Source organism: Diceros bicornis, chromosome 22 (genome assembly GCF_020826845.1).
Source record: "Diceros bicornis minor isolate mBicDic1 chromosome 22, mDicBic1.mat.cur, whole genome shotgun sequence".
NCBI lineage: Eukaryota > Metazoa > Chordata > Mammalia > Perissodactyla > Rhinocerotidae > Diceros > Diceros bicornis.
In genome coordinates this window covers 17,277,824-17,301,836 of record NC_080761.1, presented here as the reverse complement: position 1 = coordinate 17,301,836, position 24,013 = coordinate 17,277,824, and the positions used below count along the sequence as shown (strand labels likewise).

General features: G+C 40.4%; 2 protein-coding genes across 13 annotated transcripts in view; one reads left to right on the top strand and one right to left on the bottom strand.

Moving 5' to 3' along the window:
- PRUNE2 (prune homolog 2 with BCH domain) overlaps positions 1-24,013 on the bottom strand; it is a 350,844-nt gene that overhangs the window by 113,101 nt on the left and 213,730 nt on the right. The window lies entirely within an intron of this gene.
- Positions 7,954-9,138, top strand: ERVMER34-1 (endogenous retrovirus group MER34 member 1, envelope). The gene is made up of 2 exons (XM_058565622.1): positions 7,954-8,056; positions 8,234-9,138. Exons 1-2 carry the CDS (start codon positions 7,999-8,001, stop codon positions 8,665-8,667), a joined length of 492 nt encoding a protein of 163 aa, XP_058421605.1. The 5' UTR covers positions 7,954-7,998; the 3' UTR covers positions 8,668-9,138.

Below are 24,013 nucleotides of genomic sequence, written 5' to 3'. Positions count from 1 at the left end.
TTGTGTTAAAGATTTATATCGTTCCTTCTCACTCTTTTTCACCTCTTTTACCTGTTTATATTTTTTATTCATTCAATTATTTATCAAACAGATATTTAGTGAAGGCCCTCTGTATTCTTTGACCCTGATTTATTTTTCTTCAAGGCACTTTTCAAAATCTGAAATCATATTGTACATTTAATTGTTTACTTTACTGTCTGTCTCTGCTGTCCCCAACAGAATGTTAGGTCCATGACGAAAGGGACTTTGTCATGTTTACACTGTATCCCTGACACTTAAAGTAACAGCTGGCCCATGTTAGATGCTCAACAGATATTTATTGAATAAATAAACAAATGAGTAAGTGAATGAATGAATGAATAAAAAGATGGATGGATGGATGGATGGATGGATGGATAAGTGAATACCACATGCCACACCCTGGGAATATAAAAAAAATGTGTTAAACTACTTGCCCTAAAGGAGTTTGCAATCCCAATGCAGCTAAGCATACAGGTGCTAAACTGTCTTGTGGAGGTATAAACAAAGAGCATTGGGAGCAGAGGGGAAAGAATCTAGAAGCCAGCCTGGAGAAGTCAGGGAAGGCTCCTTCATGAAGCTGGTATTTGAGTTGAGATGTAAAGGAGGAGGGGAACTTGCCCAGTGGCCAAGCAGGGCCCAACATTTACAATAGGAAGAATAGACAGCAAAGGGCAGGACTCTGAGCAGTGAGGAATCTACAGAAGTGGAGATTTCAGAATAAAATTCGGAACAGAGTACATCAATAAATAGATTGATCCTTAACAGCGACTTCATCTATTTTGTGACCAGTATACACCAAGACAGTAGTGATGGTGCTCAGGGCAAGCTGCCCCAGGAAGCACCACTCTGGTTTGCGGATTATTTCAAGCTGAAGACAATAAGGACATTTGACCTCCCCCACTAACTTCCTAAAGAATCTGACATGGTAGCTCATTCCTGGAACAGATCTTCTATCATGATGGCTATAAAGATAATGTAAAATAGATGTTACAATGGGAGGGGCACCAAGCCCCTTTTATCAAAAAACTCTATCTCTCCCTGACCAAATGATCAATAGAGGACTCTGAAAAGAATTGTCCTTCTGCCCTCTGAAGTCCCAGGCCACTACACACCCCCAACACGTTCCTTCGCCTTTAGCTGCAATACTTAAGCAAGCAGCTTAGACAGAGGGACGAGTTGCTCATTTCTGAGTTTCTCCCATGTATACATGTTATTAAACTTGGTATTATTTTCTCCTGCTAACCTGTCTTGTTGATTATTTGGCCAGCCAGAAGAACCTTAAGGGAAAGGGCAGAGGGAGATTCTCCCTCTTCCCCCTACAGTTTTGGCGTAGTCGCCAGGAGCCACACTGGCTGGCAAGTTGCCTTTTCTGGCTGGAAGACCTGTCTTCTCCCTGGACTACTGCAGATGATGAGATACGGGAACGCCTGACGAAAGCCGGCAAAAGGTAAGACTTCTTACCATGTCAGCCTCCCGGAATCTCTATCTGCGGAGTCCGGCGGAAGGAAGTGGTGAGAATTTTTTCTCTTTCTAAATTTAGATTGGCAGGAGAAAATATTTGGGAAACTAGTTTCTTGGGCTTTTAGTGACTCTTGGTTTAAATTTGGTAGAGTACTCTTGGTTTTTGATCTTGATCCCTTTTCCTCCCAGAGATAGTCTCTGTTTTTCTCTTTTGTCTGTGTGTTTTGTCATAAGAAGGAAATACCATAGGGTAGGACGCAGGCATAGGCCCTATAAGCCTGCTGTCCGGGCCGGCCCCACAGACTGCTGAGTTTGCGGGTCTCACCAGACCGGCGTCTACAAACTTTGCTGTGGGTTATTATGCACATGAAGTGAAGGTCATTGCCAAGGGCATCTTGGAAGCCAAAAAGGCTGCAAATTTAAGTGGGCGCGGGTCGAGCAGTTAAGAGCCATTAGGGCGCTCGCCACTTTCAGAAGACTCCCGTGACAGGATAAGTTGGATCACGGAACAGGGTAGATGACACAGGTCCCCCGCCAACTGCAAGAAAATGTCCGTGCAACGACGAGGTACTCTGTAAAAGCACACAGTCCCCAACCCTGCGGCACCTCCCCCGCTAGGTATTCTGGCTCCAAGAGACCTAAGGCGTGGCTAAAGCTGTCATTGTGCACATAAAAAAAAAAAAAAAAACCGGATGAGGTTTTTCCTTCTGTCTTGTTCTGTGTCCTGAGAAAACTTGGCTTTGTGACCAGTGAGAATATTCTCCTTGGTCTCCACCATACGGAAGGTGCATTTACCGGGGTGCACCTTGGTGGCCAGTCGAGTAGACTGGGGTTCCGAACTGTCTCTTTGTCCGGCTGTGCCAAGCTCTCAGGGGAGTTTGTCATAAAAGGCCCAGTCCATAAGGGCTTTTGTCGTCTTTACCTTCGTTGCTTGTTAGTGCTGGAAAAATCCCATTCCAGTATCGCCCGCCCGGTGTCACAGATTAGCGGGTCTGTGACTGGAGGCGTCCCACACTATTGTGGGAGACCGGAGACACCATCCTTACCGCCTGTGCAACGAAGGTCTTTACTTTCTCTGAATATCTTTGGGAGTGAATTCTGTGGATCATGGGGGCTACATCATCTGCGCCCTCACCAGGGACGCCTCTTGCGTCCATGGTGAAGATTTATTCTAAGCGTGGAAAGTTACCTCCGGGTCTTTCCTTAAAAAGGCTTATTGGTTCGAGTCACTATTGGAATAAATATACAAGTGAAGATCCTACTCGTCAATGGCCAGACGACGGATCCTTTGAATTGGAAAAACTTCTAAATTGGGGAAAAAAAAATTTTTTTGGGAGCTCTCATATAATTGCTTAATTGGTACCTAAGAATTAAGGCCAGAAAAAGGAAGGGAAAAATTTGACTAGTCTTAAGACCTTGACTCAGGTTACAATTGAATTGAGAACATGGAAAAGTGTAAGTGTTGATAAGATTATAAAGGTTGGAATGTTTGAGCTAATTTTATACAAAGAGGTTACATCAACTTTGCCTGAGTATGTTTTAAAATGTCTGACTGGGAATGCTTCTCTTGTCCAAAATTAGAAGATCAAGACCTATTGATAAAAATCTTAATGATAATTATGTTTAAAGGTATAAGAGGTGACGAAATTTACATGAAATTTTGTAAGAAAAAAACTGATGTTATTTCTGTTACAGAACTGGTTAACAAAAATAGTAATTTAAATGATGGCTAATTTTATCTAATGTCTTATGAAGTCTTATAGGCAATCTAAATAGTTATTGGGAATAAGTAACTAAATAGTTGTGAAAAAGATGAATGTTGGATGAACTTTAAACAATAATTATGTGTTATGGTGGTTACAGCTTCCAAACTCTTTTTGGTGACTTAAAACTTGAGAGTTTTGCTAAGTTTTATGATAAAAATTCTCTGAGTATCATCATTTCCAAATAAGATAAGATATTAGACATTGATTGCTAAATGTACATTTGTCTACTTTTGGCTTTTCATTACAGGAAAACTAAAAGGTGTTTTGGGTCTATTGGTAAACATGTGTTTTATTAAAAGATTGTACTATAAAGTAACATATTTCTAGAAGTTATGAAGTGTTTATAAATTTTCCAAGCCACAAGATACTAATGTAAAAGAAAGTTTACAATTGTTTACTTAGTTTTTACTTACAAATTAAGGTTTCTAAGGGGTAAAATTCCTAATTAGTATATGTGATTGAAGCTACTAAAAATTAAGAAAAATATGTCTGTGTACAAGGAAAGTAAGATGTATAAAGGTACAAAGAATGGAAATATTTTGTTTGGTTAAGAAAGATAAATTTGTCCTCAAGTACTAGGAGGGAAAAGAAAGACATGGGACAAATTCTGAATGTAAAAGGAAAGTTATAGAAGGTTTGTGGAAGAGGAATTCTGGAAAAGGAGTTTTATGCATGGTCAAGTTGGCTAAGATTGAAATGAATTTAATTAAGTAAATGAGTTTTAATAGCAGAAATAAGCTGGTGCAAAATTAAAATTTGGTCTTCTGTCTCTTAAAAGGATAATTTGCTTAAACTTGATAAAGAGGTTACAAAAGATTTTTCATTACCTTTGAGTAAGTCTACCTAAAAGACAGAAAAAAAAAAAAAAAACTGTTAAAATAATTTCCTACGTTCAAAAGACTGAGGTCTCTCTATTAAGACTTTTGGACTGTTAATGCTCTGTTTGCTTTGATTGTTTATATTTTTGACAAGCTCCCCCAAAATTCATATCTTAAAGTCTTTTTTTTAACTTTTATTTCTTTGGGAATTTTCAAAGGGCCCTGGAACTTCTCAAAGAAATTTGCTCTCTTCCTATAAGGGGAAAGATACTAAACTTATTAGGCTTATTCAATATGTTCAATTACATGGAAAGCATTGTCAGAACAGTGATGATAAGCCTGCTTAGGTGCTATTATGTGGGCAAATGTTATTGACATAGGTGTTTTAAAATTGTATAACATTACTGAAATTCTGATCTGTCCTGGTTATCAGTCATAATTCTGGTTATTATTATTTTAAAGTGTTGTATGTCACAAAATTAACCAAATTTCCTTGTCAATTGCCATTTTGAGGTCTTGTTGTTTACAGACTTATTTCTTTGCTCTAATGCTTTTGCAAAATGTTTCGACTTCAGAAAAATTCATGGAAAGGACTCTGACATTTACACTGGAGTACAGGTTTCTGACAAACTTTCTGATCATAAAACTGAACTTGGTAAAAAAATTACAGAAATCCGATGGAGAAACTGATGACTTCATAAAGCCACTAACAAAAAGAGTGGGATCAAGAATGGATTACACAGGACTGAATAAACTGATAAGGATGCTTATAATTTTTATGATTTTTCATTTGAAGTATTGCTGAATTTTTAATGTTTTGTTTTTTCAGATTTAAGGAAAACTTTTTCTCTTTTCTCCCGAGATAGCTATGACTTATAGCAATTTGGTAAATGATACTTTTGTAAGTAAAATGGAAATATTTATCTTTTTCTCTCTACCTGATCCCTCCAGGATTTGGAAACTCTTAGTAAGTGAGTATTGTTGTTTTCATGGCAATATAGTTATTTGCATAAGTTCGGTAAGAATCTGTTCTCCTTATAACAGGACACAATTGAAAACACTGGTTATATTACCAAGGTTGTGACTGGAACATCATATTTGCCATATAACCATACAGCTTTTGAAAAATGAAGATTGGACTTTATGGAATAAAGCCACGTGGAAATATTGGCCTGGTACCTTATGTTCCAAGCAGCACTTACCAGGATAAGTAAAGAATGTCACTTATCTGGCAGGTACAAGGAACCTCGAAATATTTGGGGGGAACCTCGGAAGAGAGGGATTCACCCAAATCTGTAGGTATTACAGGCAAAGTCTGATGACAAAATCCTTGGCTTGGCTTTCCTGGCCTCGAGAGACCTTTAAAGTTCAATCTGAGATTCCTTATAAAAAGTTCCAGCAAAGCAGATTTAAAAGAGCCTATGTGATCAACTGCTATTCTTGCTGTACCTATGTAAATAATTGGGCCAACTCTATTGGAACTAGACTTATTTTACAAACTAGTTAGTTTTAATTTGGCTATCTTTGATAAAAATGAGGGTGATTTTAGAGAAAAAAATTATATTTCAGTAAAAACTATTTCAGTATAAATTTGCGGATATTAGATCCTAGTTTTGTTGTCTTTTGAGGTTTTTGTTTTATATCTGTTGACTGGACTGGATCCTGATTTCTTCTAGTCTCCTGAAATATCTGGCTACAGATGTCCAAACTAACGTTTTTGATTTTTTTCCATCATTTTCATTTAAAATCACTGAGAACTGAACCTGCCCTTTTTCCTGAAGCCTTACAAACTGAAGCTGATGAACTTGATATAAACTTAAGAGATGACCTGACGACACCATCAGAGACATTTTAAACTGCAAAAGATACTTTGACGCTGACATCTAAAATTCTTCTTCACTGGCTGTCCTCTGAACTCAAAAACTGGTTTACAATTTGCTCTAACCATTAACCTTGTTTTTCTTTCGTTTACACAAATATGCTTCTGGAGTCTGCCATGCTGTTGGCACAATTTGGAAATCCCGTGGATTCTTAACTTCTGCAGGAACTCCTATTGCTAATGGACACTTAATTGCAGCCTTATTACAAGCTATTCACCTTCCTTCAAAAATTGCCATTGTTCATTGTTCAGCCCATACTAAGGAGACTGATGTCATATCTTTAGGGAATGACAGGGCTGACAGAGCTGCTAAATATGCAGCTCACTATGGACCCCCTTATCCATTTTCCACCCAATTCTTAAACCTGCCTTTATCCCTGACTGATGTTATTAACTATCAGGCAAATGCCCCACAATCTGAAAAAGACAATTGGATACAAAAGGGTGCCAAACAATTATCAGATGGATTATACATTGGACCAAATGGACTTCCAGTAGCTCCTTTTCTTTTGACTTTTTGGCTTGTACTTATCTCCCACCAAATGGGACATATGTGCAAACGGGGGATAGTTAAGGAACTAAAAGACAATTGGTTTTGCCCTGGCATCCATAAAATTTCTGACCAAATCCCCTCCCAGTGCACAACTTGCAAATCTTACCAAGTCTCTGGGAGAAATCAGTGTGATCCAGGAAGTCCTCCCAGGCCCACGCTGCCTTTTGCGGCACTCCAAATGGATTTTATAGACATGCCTTCAGCTTTAGGTTACTCTCACTGTTTGGTTATTGTCTGCATGTTTAGTGGATGGACTGAATGCTATCCGACCAGACATGCAGATGCCACAACAGTGGTAAAGAAATTAATAACTGAAGTTATTCCTCGCTTTGGCATTCCTTTATGGACTGAATCAGACCAAGGAACTCATTTTACAGCAAAGATAAACCACTTGCTTGCAAAAACTCTGGGGTATTCATTAAAATTTCATACCCCATATCACCCTCAGTCATCAGGGCAAGTGGAACGTAAAAATCTAGATATAAAAAGAACTCTAGGAAAAGTCTGTCAAGAAACTGGACTTAAATGGCCAGAGGCTCTGCCCTTGGCCCTTATGAAGATTCAAAATACTCCAAATAGAAGGCATGGACTGACTCCTTTTGAAATAGTTTTTGGACGTCCGATGCCTACTGGCGTCTCTAAACCTTCAATTCCTGGATTAAATGAATATTATGGGAACTTAAGTGAACAATTTGATGCTATGACTTGTTATATACAAAAATTAACTAGTATACTTGAAGCATATCGTCAACAGGTAAAAGAGGCATGGCCACCACCTTCTGACAAGCCTTGCCATCCCTTTCGACCAGGAGACCTGGTGTACATCAAGGTCTTTAGAAGAAAACACGCACTGTCACCTCGCTGGGAAGAACCTTATGAAGTCTTACTGACGACCTGCACTGCCATCAAAATAAAGGAAAAATTTTCCTGGATCCATGCGAGCCACGCCAAAATAGACCCAGAACATCGCTCTCAAGACAACTGGGAGATAATCCCCACAGGAGACCTTAAACTAAGGATTTCGAGGGCCAAAACCCAGGCCCCAGAAGCAGCCGACATCATGAAGTAGACAGCTTTTCCCAAGATCACGGATGAAGAACACCTACTTTGACCCATTTCCTCCCCCTTGCTTCAAAACTCCCTATATATATACACACTCACACACACAAACTATTAGTGGATATATATATATATATTTTTTTTTTAATCATTTAATAGAAAGCTGACTGGAGAGTGCTGGTCTCTATCTGTCCCTCTTCCCCTCTCTAAGTCTCCGCTATGGGCTCTTTTCCGATCTGTGTCTTGCTTTTACTAACTCTCTCCTTTTCAACAGGCCGGGCACAGACCAAACACCCCCTTATGCCAGTTTACCAAGCCCTAGCCACGCTAACTAATCAATCTGACTGTTGGTTATGTCAACAGCTAGATAGTGCAAAAGAACCTGAACTAGTCTTTGTTCCTGCTGATATGAACACCTGGTAGACTAAGTATGGAAAATGGATGAATAACAGAGTATGGTATCCGCAACAAGGGAAACTTCACTCTGCTTCTTCTCCTGGTGAGTCACTTGGGCCCCAGAAAGACTACTTAGAAGGTCAAGGACTGTCCCTTGCCCAAGTACAAGCAATAGGTGAAAGTTTTTCCCTCTGCATTGAAAGTAAACATGGCGCTGGACCTTTCCTGGGTGACATACCGAGACAATATTGCAGTCAAACTCTGTGGTTTGATTCCGCAGGTGGCATCTTCAGAACTCCCAAGGGAATTGTAAGTGACTCTATCACTACTCCCTCTGGCACAAACATTTGCCAAATCACCAAGTGCTCTGGATGGCCTACGAGCCACCCGTGTGCAACTTGGGGTATCGCAGCTATCCGCATGGTTAGGCTGCCCAATGCCACAGACTATATATGGGTGGATCAAAAATCTGGACTCACCTGGTCAGGTGACAAGACCAGGCTTTATAGCTGCCAAAATCAGACTGCAGGCCTCCTGTACCAGCTATTCCGCAATCTATTCTGTTCTCGCAGACTGACAAGAGCTCATGGGAAATGGAGATGTTTAGGTAGTAACAGTGCAAGTGGTACAGATCATGAAATAGTCCAGATCCTGGGAACTACAGACTCAATTCTAACCTTGTCTTTAAACTACACTGGTCTTTTCATTTTATGAGGCAACAAAGTGTATAAAGGATTCCCACCTAATTGGTCAGGACGATGCGGACTTGGATACCTGGCTCCTTCTGTCACCAAACACTCCACCTTAAATGCTAGCCAAATTACAAACTTGGGTTCGTTTGTTCATAAGATTGTGCCACATAAACGTGCCAGTCGAGAAATCGTGGAAAATCCATTTGTGTATCACAACTCCAAGTTCTTTTCAGCCTTGAGAGTCCTATTCCCCAGCTTTGGAGATTATGAGTTGGAAAAGGCAATATTAAATCTCTCTATGGTAATGGAGCAAGAGTTCAACACCACCATGCAAACCTTGAACATACTCCAGTCAGAGATTAACAGCCTAGCATCTGTGGTGCTCCAAAATCAACGTGCTCTGGATGTGCTCACTGCCCAGCAAGGAGGAACATGTGCAATCATTGGAGAAAAATGTTGCTTTTATGTGAATCAAACAGGTCAAGTAATATCTAACTTAAATCTATTAAAAGAGAAGATTGACATTTTTCATCAGATAAACGAAGCTCACACATTTTATTGCACTGACTTATTTCCAGGATTGGGGGACTGGTTTAATGGAGTGTGGGGAAATGTTCTCCGATCTGTTCTTTTCTGCCTGTTCATCCTCATTCTAATCTACATTCTTTTCTCTCTTTGCAGACTTCTTATCACTCGGATACTAACACGATTTCTCTCTCCACAGTCACCAGCTCGGCTTTTAATATGTGAAACTTCTAGGGAAGTTTCAGAGGAGGGAACTGATGGTGCTCAGGGCAAGCTGCCCCAGGAAGCACCACTCTGGTTTGCGGATTATTTCAAGCTGAAGACAATAAGGACATTTGACCTCCCCCACTAACTTCCTAAAGAATCTGACATGGTAGCTCATTCCTGGAACAGATCTTCTATCATGATGGCTATAAAGATAATGTAAAATAGATGTTACAATGGGAGGGGCACCAAGCCCCTTTTATCAAAAAACTCTATCTCTCCCTGACCAAATGATCAATAGATGACCCCCGAAAAGAATTGTCCTTCTGCCCTCTGAAGTCCCAGGCCACTACCCACCCCCAACACGTTCCTTCGCCTTTAGCTGCAATACTTAAGCAAGCAGCTTAGACAGAGGGATGAGTTGCTCATTTCTGAGTTTCTCCCATGTATACATGTTATTAAACTTGTTATTATTTTCTCCTGCTAACCTGTCTTGTTGATTATTTGGCCAGCCAGAAGAACCTTAAGGGAAAGGGCAGAGGGAGATTCTCCCTCTTCCCCCGACAGTAGAAAACATCCACTTGGGCTGAAATCAGATTTTCAACGTAAAGAACAGACCTCATGGGTCAGGGCTGACCAACATACAATGACCTTAGAGTTTACTCAACCTCTGTGTCCTCAGTTTCCTCATCTGTAAAATGAGGATAAAAAAGTAATTACTTCATTGAGTCATTGTTATGAATAAATGAATTAATATATATGAAGCACTAGCCATACAATAGAGTTAGTTCTGCTAGAATGTGGCACATGCATTGCTAAAAAATTTCTATGCAAAACCTCACAGTAAAAACCATGGAGGTTATTGGAAAAATAGGGATAGGAGCACAACCCTCAAAAACTTCATCAGTGACACATTTGAAAAAAGAAAAGAACCCAATAAAAATGGTAGCACAGTTTTATACACGCTAAGTGGTTTATAAATACTATTAGTACTTGACCTCCAAAAAGACCTAAAGTTTGCTTCTGGAAATGGGCATTGGAAGGGTTGTAGCGTGTGAGTTACTGTGAAGGGGTGGAAGGAGGGTTATCTGAAATCCGACAGAAGATTCTAACACCAGACATGGATGGGTATGGCTCATAACACACGCTGTGAACTGAGGTAGGTGTGAAACCGGCAAACAGCCATTGATGATTAAGCAGCTAGTAACTATGGGGGATTGGAATTTGCCAGCTCAGAATATGTCTCTGCCTGAATGACATTTTGGCCCCCACCCCCACTAAATAACCAAAGGAGTCTGGGATGGGAGGCCTGCCCCCAGAATAGGCCATCACCATAGACATCCCCAGTGTCTGGGTGGGTCCGTGCTAAACCCATTCTTAGTTCTGGTTACCCATTATGAGAGACATTTACATTTGAAAAGAAAATCTCCATCTGTAAAGGTATCTTCTTCCCTGTACCAGGAAGAAGGTGGGGGATGGCCACACCTAGAAATTTACCAGAACAGAAGATGAGGACTTAAATCTGCATGATAAACTTACCCATTGTTAACTGTGCTGTTTGGGCAATATGCTCTCTGACTCCCACTAGGTTCCTATAGATGACATCTCCCTGGAGCCTGGGTTACCATGGTAATGGATGTTTGAGCTATTTTTTTCAGGAACTGAACCCCTTGTCCACTTCAGGCCAGATTGAGACCACCAACCCATCAACCGGGCCCTTTTGACAGCAAGAGGTTGGAACTCCACCCTCAGGGCACGCTAATGCCGCCATTCTGTGAACATGCGTCCTACGAAGAAGCATGAAGCCTGACTACGCTTGCGCAGATCATCAATTACCTCATCTCTCCTCACCTCCAGTCATTTCAGACCACCTTGCCCCCTTCTCCATAAATATCCCTGAGTCCCTATTTTTGGGGAGGCGGATTTGAGACTTGTTCTCCCATTTTCCTCACTTGGCTGCCTTGTGATTAAACCCTCTCTCTGAAATCTCTGCATCTCGGTGATTGGCTTTCTGGGCAGCGGGCAAAAACGGACCTGGTGTGGTAACAGGTGGTAGGCATCTGAGGGGTGTGTGTGCTTTTGTATACTCCTACAAGGCTCTGTTCAGTTAGAGGCTGTTTTCTGTGTTCACCTGGTGTTTCTCAAGGACACAATTATGCACAATCAAACACGCAATTTGCATTATGCTGAAATCGTTCCCTAATTTACCAATCGCTTTGGAATAAATTTACATTTTCAAAACCAGCATTACAACATAAGTGACTATAAGTGTTCAATAAAGAATAGCTGTTACAAAAAATTTTAGAGCTCCCTAATATTAAGTATCAACCAGCTGACGACATAAATTTCTTTAACAACTTGAGAAGACTCCTTGCCACCCCCCCCACAGCCTTCCAACACAACACAAGAAGTTCCAGAACGAGTTTGAATTTTTGCATCCTTTTCTTATCACACAATGTCCCTTAATCCAAAATAATTGAGAGAACACCTTTGAACAATAGGCTAAATACAAAATACAATTTAATTTAAAAATAATGAAATCCCGCCACGCCCATCTCCCCGTGCCGGCCAGCTTGCTACTTCACCTAGAACTTGAGCAGATGCTATGGATCTGTAGGGCAAAAGGGGTTTTTAAGAAGAGAACTCAATTTTTAAGAATAGAAAGAAAAGACTCTAAAATTACCGTTTTCTATATTGCATACATTAAAAAACTAAAACTCTCAACCAATAAAAAGTTTAATGCTAAGACCTGAATTCCCAGACTCTAAAATTTGGGAGGAAACTGGCTCGAGGTGCACATAAGATCTAGCTAAAGTTTTAAAAAAAAAATTGATCACGTGGAATTTTAAGCAAATCTGTGGGTTTTTTTAATAATTTTATTTATTTATTTACTTTTTCCCCCCAAATCCCCAGTAGATAGTTCTATGTCATAGCTGCACACCCTTCTAGTTGCTGTATGGGGGACGCAGCCTCAGCATGGCCGGAGAAGCGGGGCGTCGGTGCGCGCCAGGGATCCGGACCCAGGCCGCCAGCAGTGGAGCGCGCGCACTGAACCGCTAAGCCACGGGGCGGCTGAAGCAAAACTGTATTTAAAGTCAATGTTTTCCCATCTTCATACAAAATATTCATAACCATAATTTTAGTGAGTGTTTACTTAAAGGAAAAAGTAATAAGAGACCCACCTAAGGCTTTAAGTCTTTGTTTTGCCCCTTCACTGAGGGGAAGGTGACCAAGGTGACTGTGCCATCCTCTGAAACCTTGCCTCTTGAACCAACACCAAGTCTTGCTAAGATGCAGACGCTGATTCAGCAGGTCTAGGGGAGAGTCCGAATACCTCACAAGCTTCCAGTTGTCCTTGAATCTGCTGGCCAGGGGACCACACTCTCAGGAGCAAGTCTTTCCAATAACTTCCAGAGGTGTCTCCCTTCAACCTCCTACCCACCACCAGCTTTGGCTACTACAGGAGTGAAAATAAATGAAAAATGTTTACAGTTAAGGAACCTCAGCTCTTTGCAGAGCCTTCTTGATGAAAGTCTGAAAATCTGCCAGTTGATGAGTGGTCTGGTAAGTGCATGTGTCAAAAGGAACTGCTTTTTCAAGATACAAAATTACATTTTGATTTAACTCACCCAACATATACAAGACATTTGCCCTAATGGCTCTTCTCATCTGCGTGAAATGTATCCTTGATCACACGGGACGCATGGGAACTGTGAGCTTGGCATAAACGGGGCCCCGACCGTTCTCCACTTTGGATTAATAAAACCCCTGCAAGCTTTTTGCTTCGCTCGCCTACCAGATGGCGCTACTGCCCCATCCTTCCCGGAGGCTCAGGCGCCTTGCTCGTCATCCGAACGTTTGCACGCTGCCTCCACCATCCCAACAGCTGCATTCTCTCTGCCAACACATGCGTTTTTCAAAATCTCATTAGACATCTAATGTTTTTGGCCAAGCTTGTGTCCCGAGGGCACTGTGTCCTCCCTAGAGGACTCCCTAGAGTCTGGAAAAGGTACTAGGAGGAGGAAAAGCTGGGTTGTTAAAAAGTGGGACTCGGGACCAGCATACAGCATGTGAACGTTTGTCATGGAAACAAAACCGATGTTTCACACTAAGTGTGAGAAGACCCTGGGGGTGTCTTGATGCTGTATATTTTTCCCCCAGTGACACTAAAACTGTGGTATTTGCAGCATTTCTCAGGCCTGGATTAGCCAGTGCAGGCAAAGTGTGTAATCAGTATTAATCTCCCAGGTCACTGTTACCACCTATCAATCTGCATAAATCTACCACAAAACTTTAGGAAGAAATGCTATTCAGAGCAAATGATGCATCAAATTCAAACAGGCCATCAAGATTGCTAATGGATTTTAATAGCAGCTATTACAGCATAATAGTATTTTCCCAACAGCTGTTTGTTGATACAATTCTGCGTTTACAGGACCTTTATGTCCAATCCCAGGAGAGGGCTCGCCATTCATTTATAATCATTTGGTTCCTCCTACAAACAAATGCTACTTTATTTGCATTTGGCGACTGTGAATGGTCTGCAGATTTGACCCACTCCCACCTCATTCAACAAAGCCAGCAGCGAATATTACAAGCTAGATTAATTAGTTAATATTTAGATGTACTAACTACTGCCAGAATAAACATTGTCAACTGACAAACTCAAAGAGAAGCTTTTATTGATGGCTTGGCTACATTCTGAGCAATGTTAGTTGTTGAAAACTGCCTTTTACTCTTATGTAAATGAGTAATGGGCCTAAACTAAGATTAAAACAGAAATTTTTGAAACTAAAGGACCCATAATCCATTCTGAGGTTCTCTGCTGGAGATGATTAATATTAGAAAATGCCACTAAATCACTGCCAAAGTGAAGGACTCAATTGGTAATAATAATTGTGATAAGAATCAAGGTGGGGGAGAATTTATTAATGAAACCCAAAGCTTTGTTTCTTGTGGAATGGTCAAGAGATTATAACATTGAAAGTAAATACTAGTTCACGAGTTCACAAAGCAACACCTAAGGAATGCGTTTAAAATGTGGATTCCTGGCCCCTACCCAAGAGATTTGAGGCAGGGCCCAGGAATTCACATTTTAACAAGCACTCCGGGGGATTCTGGTGCCAGTCATCCATGGACCACACTTTGAGAAAATCTGAGAAAAATGGCATTAGTTTATAAATATAATACACCCCAAAAGTCTTAGTGCAGTTTTAAGCTTTAATGACTTCAGAAGTACACGTTTTAAAAAGCACATAAAACATCATTTGCAAGTTTTTTATTCCTTTTACATTTATTTAGTTTTGTAAATTTGAAAAACATAATTTAATTTTACTTTTTAATTAAAATAATTTTTAAAAATTAAATAATTTTAATTGAAAATAATTAATTAGCAGTTAATGTTTGCTATCTTCAATCAGGAGATTAAAAGAAAATGTAAAGTTTCAAAATTACTCAAAACTTACAAAACTAAATAAGTGTAAAAGAAAGGAAAATAATTACACTGCCAAATGCAGTTCTTTGTACGGTTATAGTATTTATACTTCTGAAACTATTAATGTGTAAAAGTGCAATAAGCCTCTTGGGGCAAACTGTATAGAACTTAGTGAAAGGCAGGCTTGATGAAACTAACTAGGACTGAACTCTCCATCTTGTCTGGCCACTGTTGGTTTGTTTTTAGAGGAATCTATACGTATAAATCTCAGTATTTGCAGTCTGGTGCTGGGGGCTCTCCTAGATTAGTGCTGTAGAGCTGCAGAGGAATCAAGTGGAAATTACAAGGGGAGGAAAAGATTGCTCTGGTGAGTCAGGGTATTTGGAAAGGATGCAGGCATCTTATACTCCGTAGAACTTTACGATCCACAAAAGTGCTTTCATCTACGTTATCTCATTTAACCCTCACCATGCTGAGGGGCAAGTGGCATTTCTCCCACTGTAGACATGAGAAGGCTGAGGCCCCAAGAAGTTTCTGCAGTCTGACCAGAAAAAAAAAAAATCACAGATAACAAATGGCTGAGAACTCAAAGCCAAGGCTCTGACCCTCCTCTATGCTATGGTCACCCTTGACCAGGGGTCTAGTCCGGGCAATAAAGCCTGAGAGGGCACAGAGTGTTCAGGAAGGAGCGGGTCAGGAGGTGGCGAATAGGAACAAAAACTGTAAGGCCTGCTACGCTCCAGTGCAAGGCACGGCTGGAGAAGAAGACTGCAGATTTGAAGAAACAGTCCTCTTTTAGCTTGAGGCCACTGAGCTGACCGGGCTCACCTCTTCATCTGGGTCTTCCTCCCTGGAGACAACCGTAAGACGTGTCATGGAAATAGTGCATTTGCAGCCTGCCTCTGTCACAGAGTTCTTGAGTGACTACGAACTCACCGCTGTATCTCTCTGACTTTCAGTTGCCCCCTTGGTACAACTAACATGATAATAATTACCTCTCAGAGTTGTTATGGATTTTAAATAAATTAATTAAAATAAGATGATGTACTTGGCAAAGAGCTTGTCACCTGAGTCTCATCTGGCCCCTTGGTGTACAAGTGGAGCTGACTTCCTCTTCCCTGGTTGGAGCCTGTTGATGTCACTGCAGCCTCAGCACCCGCACAGAGCAGGCACTGCACACACTTTTCTGAATGAGTGAATGGATATCCAGGACCAAACTCATACTCTCCCCATGACACACCAGCTACTTCCCTGGGACCCTTATTTCCATTATTGGTATCATTTCTCTTTCCTCATCATCTAGGGCAGAAACTTTGGAGTCACTCTTTACAGTACCTCCCATTACTGCCCCATATCAGTACCAAAGATTTTTCTTCTTTGTTTCACCATTGTTTCCCTTCTGACTTTGGTAATTCTAGGTGGTATGCTTATGACTTCTGTCCAAAACTATCAGAACAACATCATTGTTCTTCCTGCCATCTCTTTAACCTGCATGGTGCATCGAGATTAATCTTCCTAAATCTTTCCATGACTTTAGTCAGAAGTCCTCAAAAAGTAGCATTTAAGTGTCACAGAGTTCCACATCATGGCTATGTCCTACCTGTCCACCCTCATTTCCTATTATGTCCTGCAGCTCTACTTCCCCCAAGCTGAATACATTGGCTCCCTAAACACACCTCAGATTTACCACATTCGTGCCTAGCAAGGAACTTGTACATAGCAAGACTCAACAGAGATTTGCTGAATTTAGTCAAACCAAATGGACTAGAATTGCCTGAATCCTTATGCTCAAAAACAAATAAATAAGTTTAGCACTGCCCCATACCTCGCTCACTCCTTCCACCATCCGCCCTATCTTCTGTAAGACACTCCCCTTCTCTTTTCTCAAGAGAGAAAATATATAAACTGCTCCAGGGTAGACCATATCATCAAGAACGAGGATATGAGTCTGTGAGGAATAGTAGCTTGTATTTGTGTAGGTCACACACTTCTCATTTGATAAAGTGGTATTTGTATTAAAACATTGCAAAAATTAGTCATCTCAAGTCTACGTTTGGAGTCTTTAACCCCTAAATGAACCAAAGACTCATTCTATTGAACTTGTGGGAACTCTCATTTTGTAGACCTGAGCTGGATATAATTTTATCCTTGGGCATCAAAGACCAGGGTCAAATGATTGGTTTTCTCTTTTGCTGGGAGGTTTTTTTTGTTATGTTTTATATTTTAGACATTTTATTTTTGGTCACTAGGTGGCTCTGAATTTCCACTGGAAAATAAAAGTCTTTAGAAAACATTGACAGAAATATACAATTTTCACCAAATAATTAAAAAATACTTCTTTCAATAATTTTTGTCTTGAGAACATTGATCAAAGTTTAAAAAAAAGAGTATAAACTCCAAATAGCAATATATTTATCCATCTATCCTATCTAGCTTTTGGAATACATTATTCATAGCTTTATATGAAATAATAGCTACTGTATTGGTTATAGATGCAATTTAAAAATGACTCCTAAATTATGATCCAAATAACGTTACTTTGGAGCTATAACATATTATGTATCATGTGTGGTCAAACAATTGGGTCTATCATATTTAAAAGAAGACTTCAAAATATTGTTATAGGACCGGCCCCGTGGCTTAGGCTGTTAAGTGCGCATGCTCCGCTACTGGTGGCCCGGGTTTGGATCCTGGGCGCGCACCTACACACCGCTTCTCCAGCCATGCTGAGGCTGCGTCCCACATACAGCAACTAGAAGGATGTGCAACTATGACATACAACTATCTACTGGGGTTTTGGGGAAAAAAAAAGGAGGAGGATTGGCAATAGATGTTAGCTCAGAGCCGGTCTTCCTCAGCAAAAAAAAGAGGAGGATTAGCATGGATGTTAGCTCAGGGCTGATCTTCCTCTCAAAAAAAAAAAATATATATATATATATATCATCATCAATCATATATATATATATATATATATATATATATATATATGGTTATATAACTTTAGTTGCATTAACAGCCCCCGGAAGATCTGGAATAAATTCCGAAATCATTTTTATACTTTAAACAAAAAGAATTTTTGGAACAAGAATCTTTTAGCCAATTTGGAAGTCATCATACTGGTGGTGTTGTGAAAAGTGATTTATTGCCCTAAGTTCTACTTTACTTATAAAAAGTGCTGCATTTGAGTCCTGTAAGGGTTTAAAGTGTTTCCAAATCTTTAATGACAATACTCTCTATCATCTCATTGAAAGGTGTGATAATATATGAAAAAGTCATCCTGACCTATTAATAAAGGAGATGAGGGTGGTGGGTGAAGAAATGTGGGGAGAGAGAGTGACTATGATCAGGAATAATCTAGATGTTGCCTGCTTGGCTTGAGCTTTCTGGAGGAAGCCCACCTTTAAAACTTACTTTTTAATATCAGTTTGCCTAGTTGTTCTGCATCAGTCTACCAAATCCACAAATATTCATTTCATCTCTTAACAAACTCAGAGAGAGGTTGTGAGATGCTCGTCGTAATTTTACTCCTGTCTTCTAGCCCACCCCTTTCCAAACTCTCCATTTCTTTTATGTGTTCTCTCCATTTCTTTTATGTGTTCAAATTGCCGGCCATACAGAAGGACTGGTGTGCATCCTTCAGTCCTGACTCTTGTATGTAGGTGTAGGTACATACCAACTGAAGGCAACATCAGACTGAGCTGCAGAGCAAGGCCCTTCGCCACGAGCTCATGTTGACATGAGAGAAGCCTGAAGGGATACACTTATTTTCCAGCAACTTGGCAATCTTGTTCCAGAAAACTACATAAGGTGCTTTTAGTTGCATTCAAGACAAATCCCAGACAGGGCAATCTTCAAATGAGAGCAGCATACGTTGGACATTCACTTTCTGACATGCAATTTTCTTTTAAACTGAAAAAGTGGCTTCCATACCTCCCCACTGTGTCTTCTGTTCCAGCCCCAATGAATGCTTGCCTCCTCTGAAACACCTCTGCTGTCGCATATCTTTGTTCCTTCCACACCAATATCCCCTTCCTTCTCCACCTGACAAACTACTCTTCCTTCAAGGCTTATCTCAAACTGTATGAAGACTGAAGTCCTCTTGTCAGGGGTGGTATTATAGTGTAAGGATAAAGCGCCCAGGTACTAGAGTTAGGGCTACCTGGGTTTGAAGTCCAGTTAAGTCACTTCCTGATTATGAGATCTTGAGCAAGTTAATTTCAGTTTCCTCATCCATCAAACAGGATAATAAACTGGCCTCATAGAGATACGTGAGGTTTAAACAAGTTACCTGAATAGGACTTAGTACCGTGCCTGTTGTACTGGGGGCCATGTAGGTGTTGGTAAGTATGTAGGAAGTGCAGTAAGCTAAGTGAGCTATAAGTTAGTGTTAGCTGTTCATCTGGGAGTGCTCACCCCAAGTCTGAATTAGATGTGGCTCCTCTCTACTCTCTCCCAGAGAAAACGCAATCATAACACTTAGCATATCAACCAGAAGCTGACAGGTTACTCGCCCAGTTCCTCCCACGGACTGTGATGGGTCAAAAACAAGAAGAGCTGAAAGTTTCAGGGGATATCATATGTTCACTGCCCACGCAAAGCCTATCTAGGAAGATTCATGCCAGCAAGGGGGGGATGGTCGTGTGCTTTGTGGGGAGTATAGATTACTAATGGTCACTGAAGGAAAAGGACAAATCTCTCTTTCCTTATGGATTCTTCCCTTTTTGTCTTTAAGGCCACTCAATTCTCCTTTATTTAAAATAAAACATGTATTATTAGATTCTGCATCTGAACCAATGAACATTCTGTTTCTCTCTGCCAAATTAAGCTTCTTGGACAATTGGATCATATTCTCAATGTGTCTTCACACCCATTTCTTCTGGGAATCCTGCTTTCATTCACATGGTTTGGTCCCTACACACCTTTCTCATTTCATCTTGTACTACTTCCTCCCACTCTCTGAGGTCCAATCACACTGGCCTTCTTTTTCTTGAATATGTCAATCTTGTTCCTGCTTTTGGGCCCTTGGATTTGCCATTTTTCAGATTAAAGTGTTCTGCTCCTAGCTTTTCTTATGTCTGGCTTCTTCTTGTCATACAGGGAGTTCAAACATCACTTCCTCTGTGAGTACTATCTAATCTAATCTGAAGTATTATACTCCAGCCCCACCCTACTACTGTCCCTCTCAGTTCATACATGTACACATACACAGTCTATCATTACTCAAAATTACCTTATTTTCCTTATTTATTGTTTATTGAATACCTCCACCATCACCACCACACCTGCCCCCCAAGAAGAAGGTAAGCTCTGTGAAGTTATGGACCTCACCTGTCTTATTCTCTGCTGTACTCCCCAGTATCTAGAATGGTGTCTCACACATACCTAGTGATGGATAAGACTACAGTCTCCTATGACCTACTCAAATAGAATGGTTTTTTTTTCTTGTTGTCTACTTCCCAGTTGCCGTTGACCCCACTGATTACCTGTTTTTAAAAAAATATTTTCCAGAACCTTAGCTTCTATGACAGCATGACAACCCTGTCATTACTCTTTCCCTGCTTCCTTTGCTGACTGCTATTCTTCCTCCTCTCCTAACACGGGGAAACTTAAAGACTCATCGGCTTTCTCTATATGTATTACACAGTCTCTCATGAGTCTTTAAATGACTCCAGCCTGCCCGGCACAACTCTACCAGTGGTATAAAAACCCAGCTAATGGAAGTAGACATTGGCTTCTGTATTCATTCAGACCACTGTCCCATTTACCTCTCAGCCCCACTGTTTGCTACTCTCATCTTCCCTGGCTTCCCAATCTCCTTGGTTCCTCGCTTAAGCTCCTGAAAGAGGAAGAGGGGCTGGAGGTAACGATGAATTGTACACTCACATTTCTCTGAACCTCTGCATTCTTTATTCCATGATTTGGAAATTGCTCCCCAGCTACATGCAACACAGTGGCAGGTTAGAGGTGGTCCCATCTCATTCAAGTCCCACCAGCCCCACCCTGGCCAGCCCAGCGCTGCTGCCTGCGGAGAAGGATCACACAGGGATGGTTCTCTTCCTCAGAAAGCTGTTCACACTCTGGACTTGAACTAGCACCTCAGTGTTAATGGCTCCCAAGTCTCTATCTCCAGCCAGCCATGTCTCATTTACTCTCAGGTCTCTTATCTTTGGCTTGTAGAGAAAATTGAAGTTGTCATCTCATAAAAGACTCACTTCAGGAAAAAAATCTGTACTCACCTCACTCTACTCCGATCACTTTCTTTGAATTTCTTATCACCTACATAATTTGGGTCTCCCCGTGATTTAATGATAGATCATTGGATGTTTGTGTGGTGTGAGACTCTGCAAGGATTTTATGTTACATTCTTTTTTTAAAAAAGAACTTGTAACTCTTTACTTTGCATAATTCCTAGTACCAAAAACATTTTACTTTATCAAAAATTTTAATTATAGGAATAATACATGCTTGTTTTAACAAGTGAAATCCTCCAAAGCTGTTAAATATGACTTATTTATTCAACGTTCAATAAAGATTCATTGAAGTCCTACTACGTGCCAGGCACCCTTCTAGGAGTGAGAGCTACAGAAATGAACAAAGTCTCTGCTCAAGTGGACTCATATGCTGGCCAGGAGACAAACAAAATCCATAACAAGGTCACATGAGAAGAAGCGCAATGAAGAAAACAAAGATGGTGTCAAGGGGTGAAGGACTGCCTGGTGTCAGTGTGGGAATGGTTATTTTAAATAGAGTGTTTAAGGATGGTGTTCAGGTAACATTGAACAGAGTCCTGAATGGCTGTAAAATGTATACATCAAAACAGTTTGTGGTAAATCACATTATTTTTAAAATTTGCTAAATGTTCATTCAGCAAATTGATTTTCAGAAAATTCAGCGCGAACCAGAAAACAGGAAAGCCAAACCTAGATGTTATTCTGGCTGAAGAGGAGACCTGAGAATCTGCTAATGCATTCTGCGTTTATTTCCCATCATTTCCCAAGGGGAGAAGCCACCATAGTCCTGCACTGCCCACGAAGACCACAGACCACTCAGCTGTGTGTTACAGACCATGTGCTGAGGGAGGAAGGAAAAGCCACTCGGGCTTTACTTGATGAAAAGGCAGCGTGGATGCTCACTTCGTGATAGGAAAACACAAACAGCATGCAACTCAGTGGGTTCATTAAGATGCTTCAACTATACCGATGCCAAATACAAAGCAACATGGCAACAAATCTGCCACACAAGAAGTCAGAGAACAGAGTACTTGGTGTAACACAAACTGCCTTTAACCCACGAATCCTTGAACTCCACTCCCAGCTTTCATCCAGGGAGTCAACTGGGAAAGACCTCCCTTCTGCTCCCTGGCTGCTGAAGGAAGAGGTTTCTGTTTGTTTGTTGTTTTTCCCCTATCCTGGCACCAAAACGCAACGCTTCTCCTCAAGCAGATGCCAGCGCCCACTACAGACAGAAGTGACATGGCTTCTTAGCTGCTGGTAGGGAAAGGCTCACTGAGAGATGGACTCTTCAGCTCAATATTCACAATCATTTTGTCGAAAATATTTATTTAAATTATTAAAATAATTACAATGTCATTTTGAGCCTCTGCAACCACAGCCACACATGGGTTGAGCCTATCCAATCACTTATTATAGTTCATACATAGTCTTGAAACTCTGGGAACTATGTCGCCAAGTTCTAACAAACTCTTAAAGGAAAAGGAAGACAGCCTCCGTGACTTTGCAAAAATCTTCTTCCCTCGGGAAGGCTAACTGCGACTTTTGATGATGTAAGTTATTGATAGGCAGTCACACACGGATTTCAAAAACTAAGTGGCTTTAACGAAAGGTGGGAAGCACAACAAAGTCATTTTTTGCTCCTTTCTGTTACCTGGAAAAGTTCATATTTGCTCCAAAACCTTCCCATCTGGGAAAAGGAACAATTTATATTAAGAAACAAAAATCTAATCAAATAAACAATATAATTTCTATTTTTTTCTTCCAATTTTTAAATTTCTTATTTATTTTATGGAGGTCACGTTGTTTATAACACTATATAAATTTCAGATGTACATGATTATATTTGGGGTTCTGTATACACTGCATCATTTTCACCACCAAAGGTCTGGTTTCCATCCATCACTGTACAAATGTGCCCCTGTATCTCTTTCGCCCTCCCCCATCTGCTTCTCCTCTGGTAATACTAATCTGTTCTCGGTATCTATGTGTTTGTTTGCTTGTTTATCTTCCACATATGAGTGAAATCATGAGGTAATTGTCTTTCTCCCTCTGACTTATTTTGCTTCTTAAATTGGAATTTATTATCTGAGATCCTACCACCTCCCCCTAGTTTCTGTTACTTTAAGCACATATTTATTCTCAAGTTAATTTTACCGTACCAAAGTGATCTTTTGTTGTCACTGTTAGAATTAGTCCAGCTCAAGAAAAGCTTTGAATTAATACGTGCTGATTGAGACGGAATGAAATAAAGAGCTCATGGTACCCCTAAACCTTGTCCATTGAAGAACTAGAGATCTTTGTAAACCCTGGGAGGATACCAGAATGAAAAACTGGAAGAAAAGTTGACCTCTGTTGGACCATCTATTCTTTATTCATGTTATTTGGCTTTCTAGTTGTCATACACTCACCCTGCAGTAACATCCCATACAAACTAACATATCTTCTATAAATATGGGCAATAATAATGTCAGAATCGTTTCTTACCGGTTCCTATGTTACAACTGGTTGGTAAAGGGAATTTAACAACAAAGAAACTTACTTAGGAGACCCCATGTGTTAATTAATTTTGGTAAAAATAACCCCGCAAAAAGAATGTGGAAAGTAATTGATGGAAAAAAGCAAGTAGAGAAATGGGAATTATAAAGAGAAGGGGCAAGTGAAAACTGGAGGAAATGGCTGTTCAGAAGACAGCAGATCTATTTTAAGTCTGCAGGGCTAGGAAAGGATAAATATTTTTAAACTTAATTGGATTGTTTCAAATAACAACTAGATTATTTACTTGAAAACTTAGGCAGAGTAGAGGGAAAAGAACAGGCTCACTTCTCTAAACCAGAGTGAAACTAAGATTTAAATAAAAAGTTAACAATGGAGGGACCAGGTGGGATCTAGAGGCTTTGAGTAACGAAGAGGGTGCAGATTTGAGGGACAGAAGAACATGAGTTCAAATTCTGTTACCAGCTGCAAATGACTTT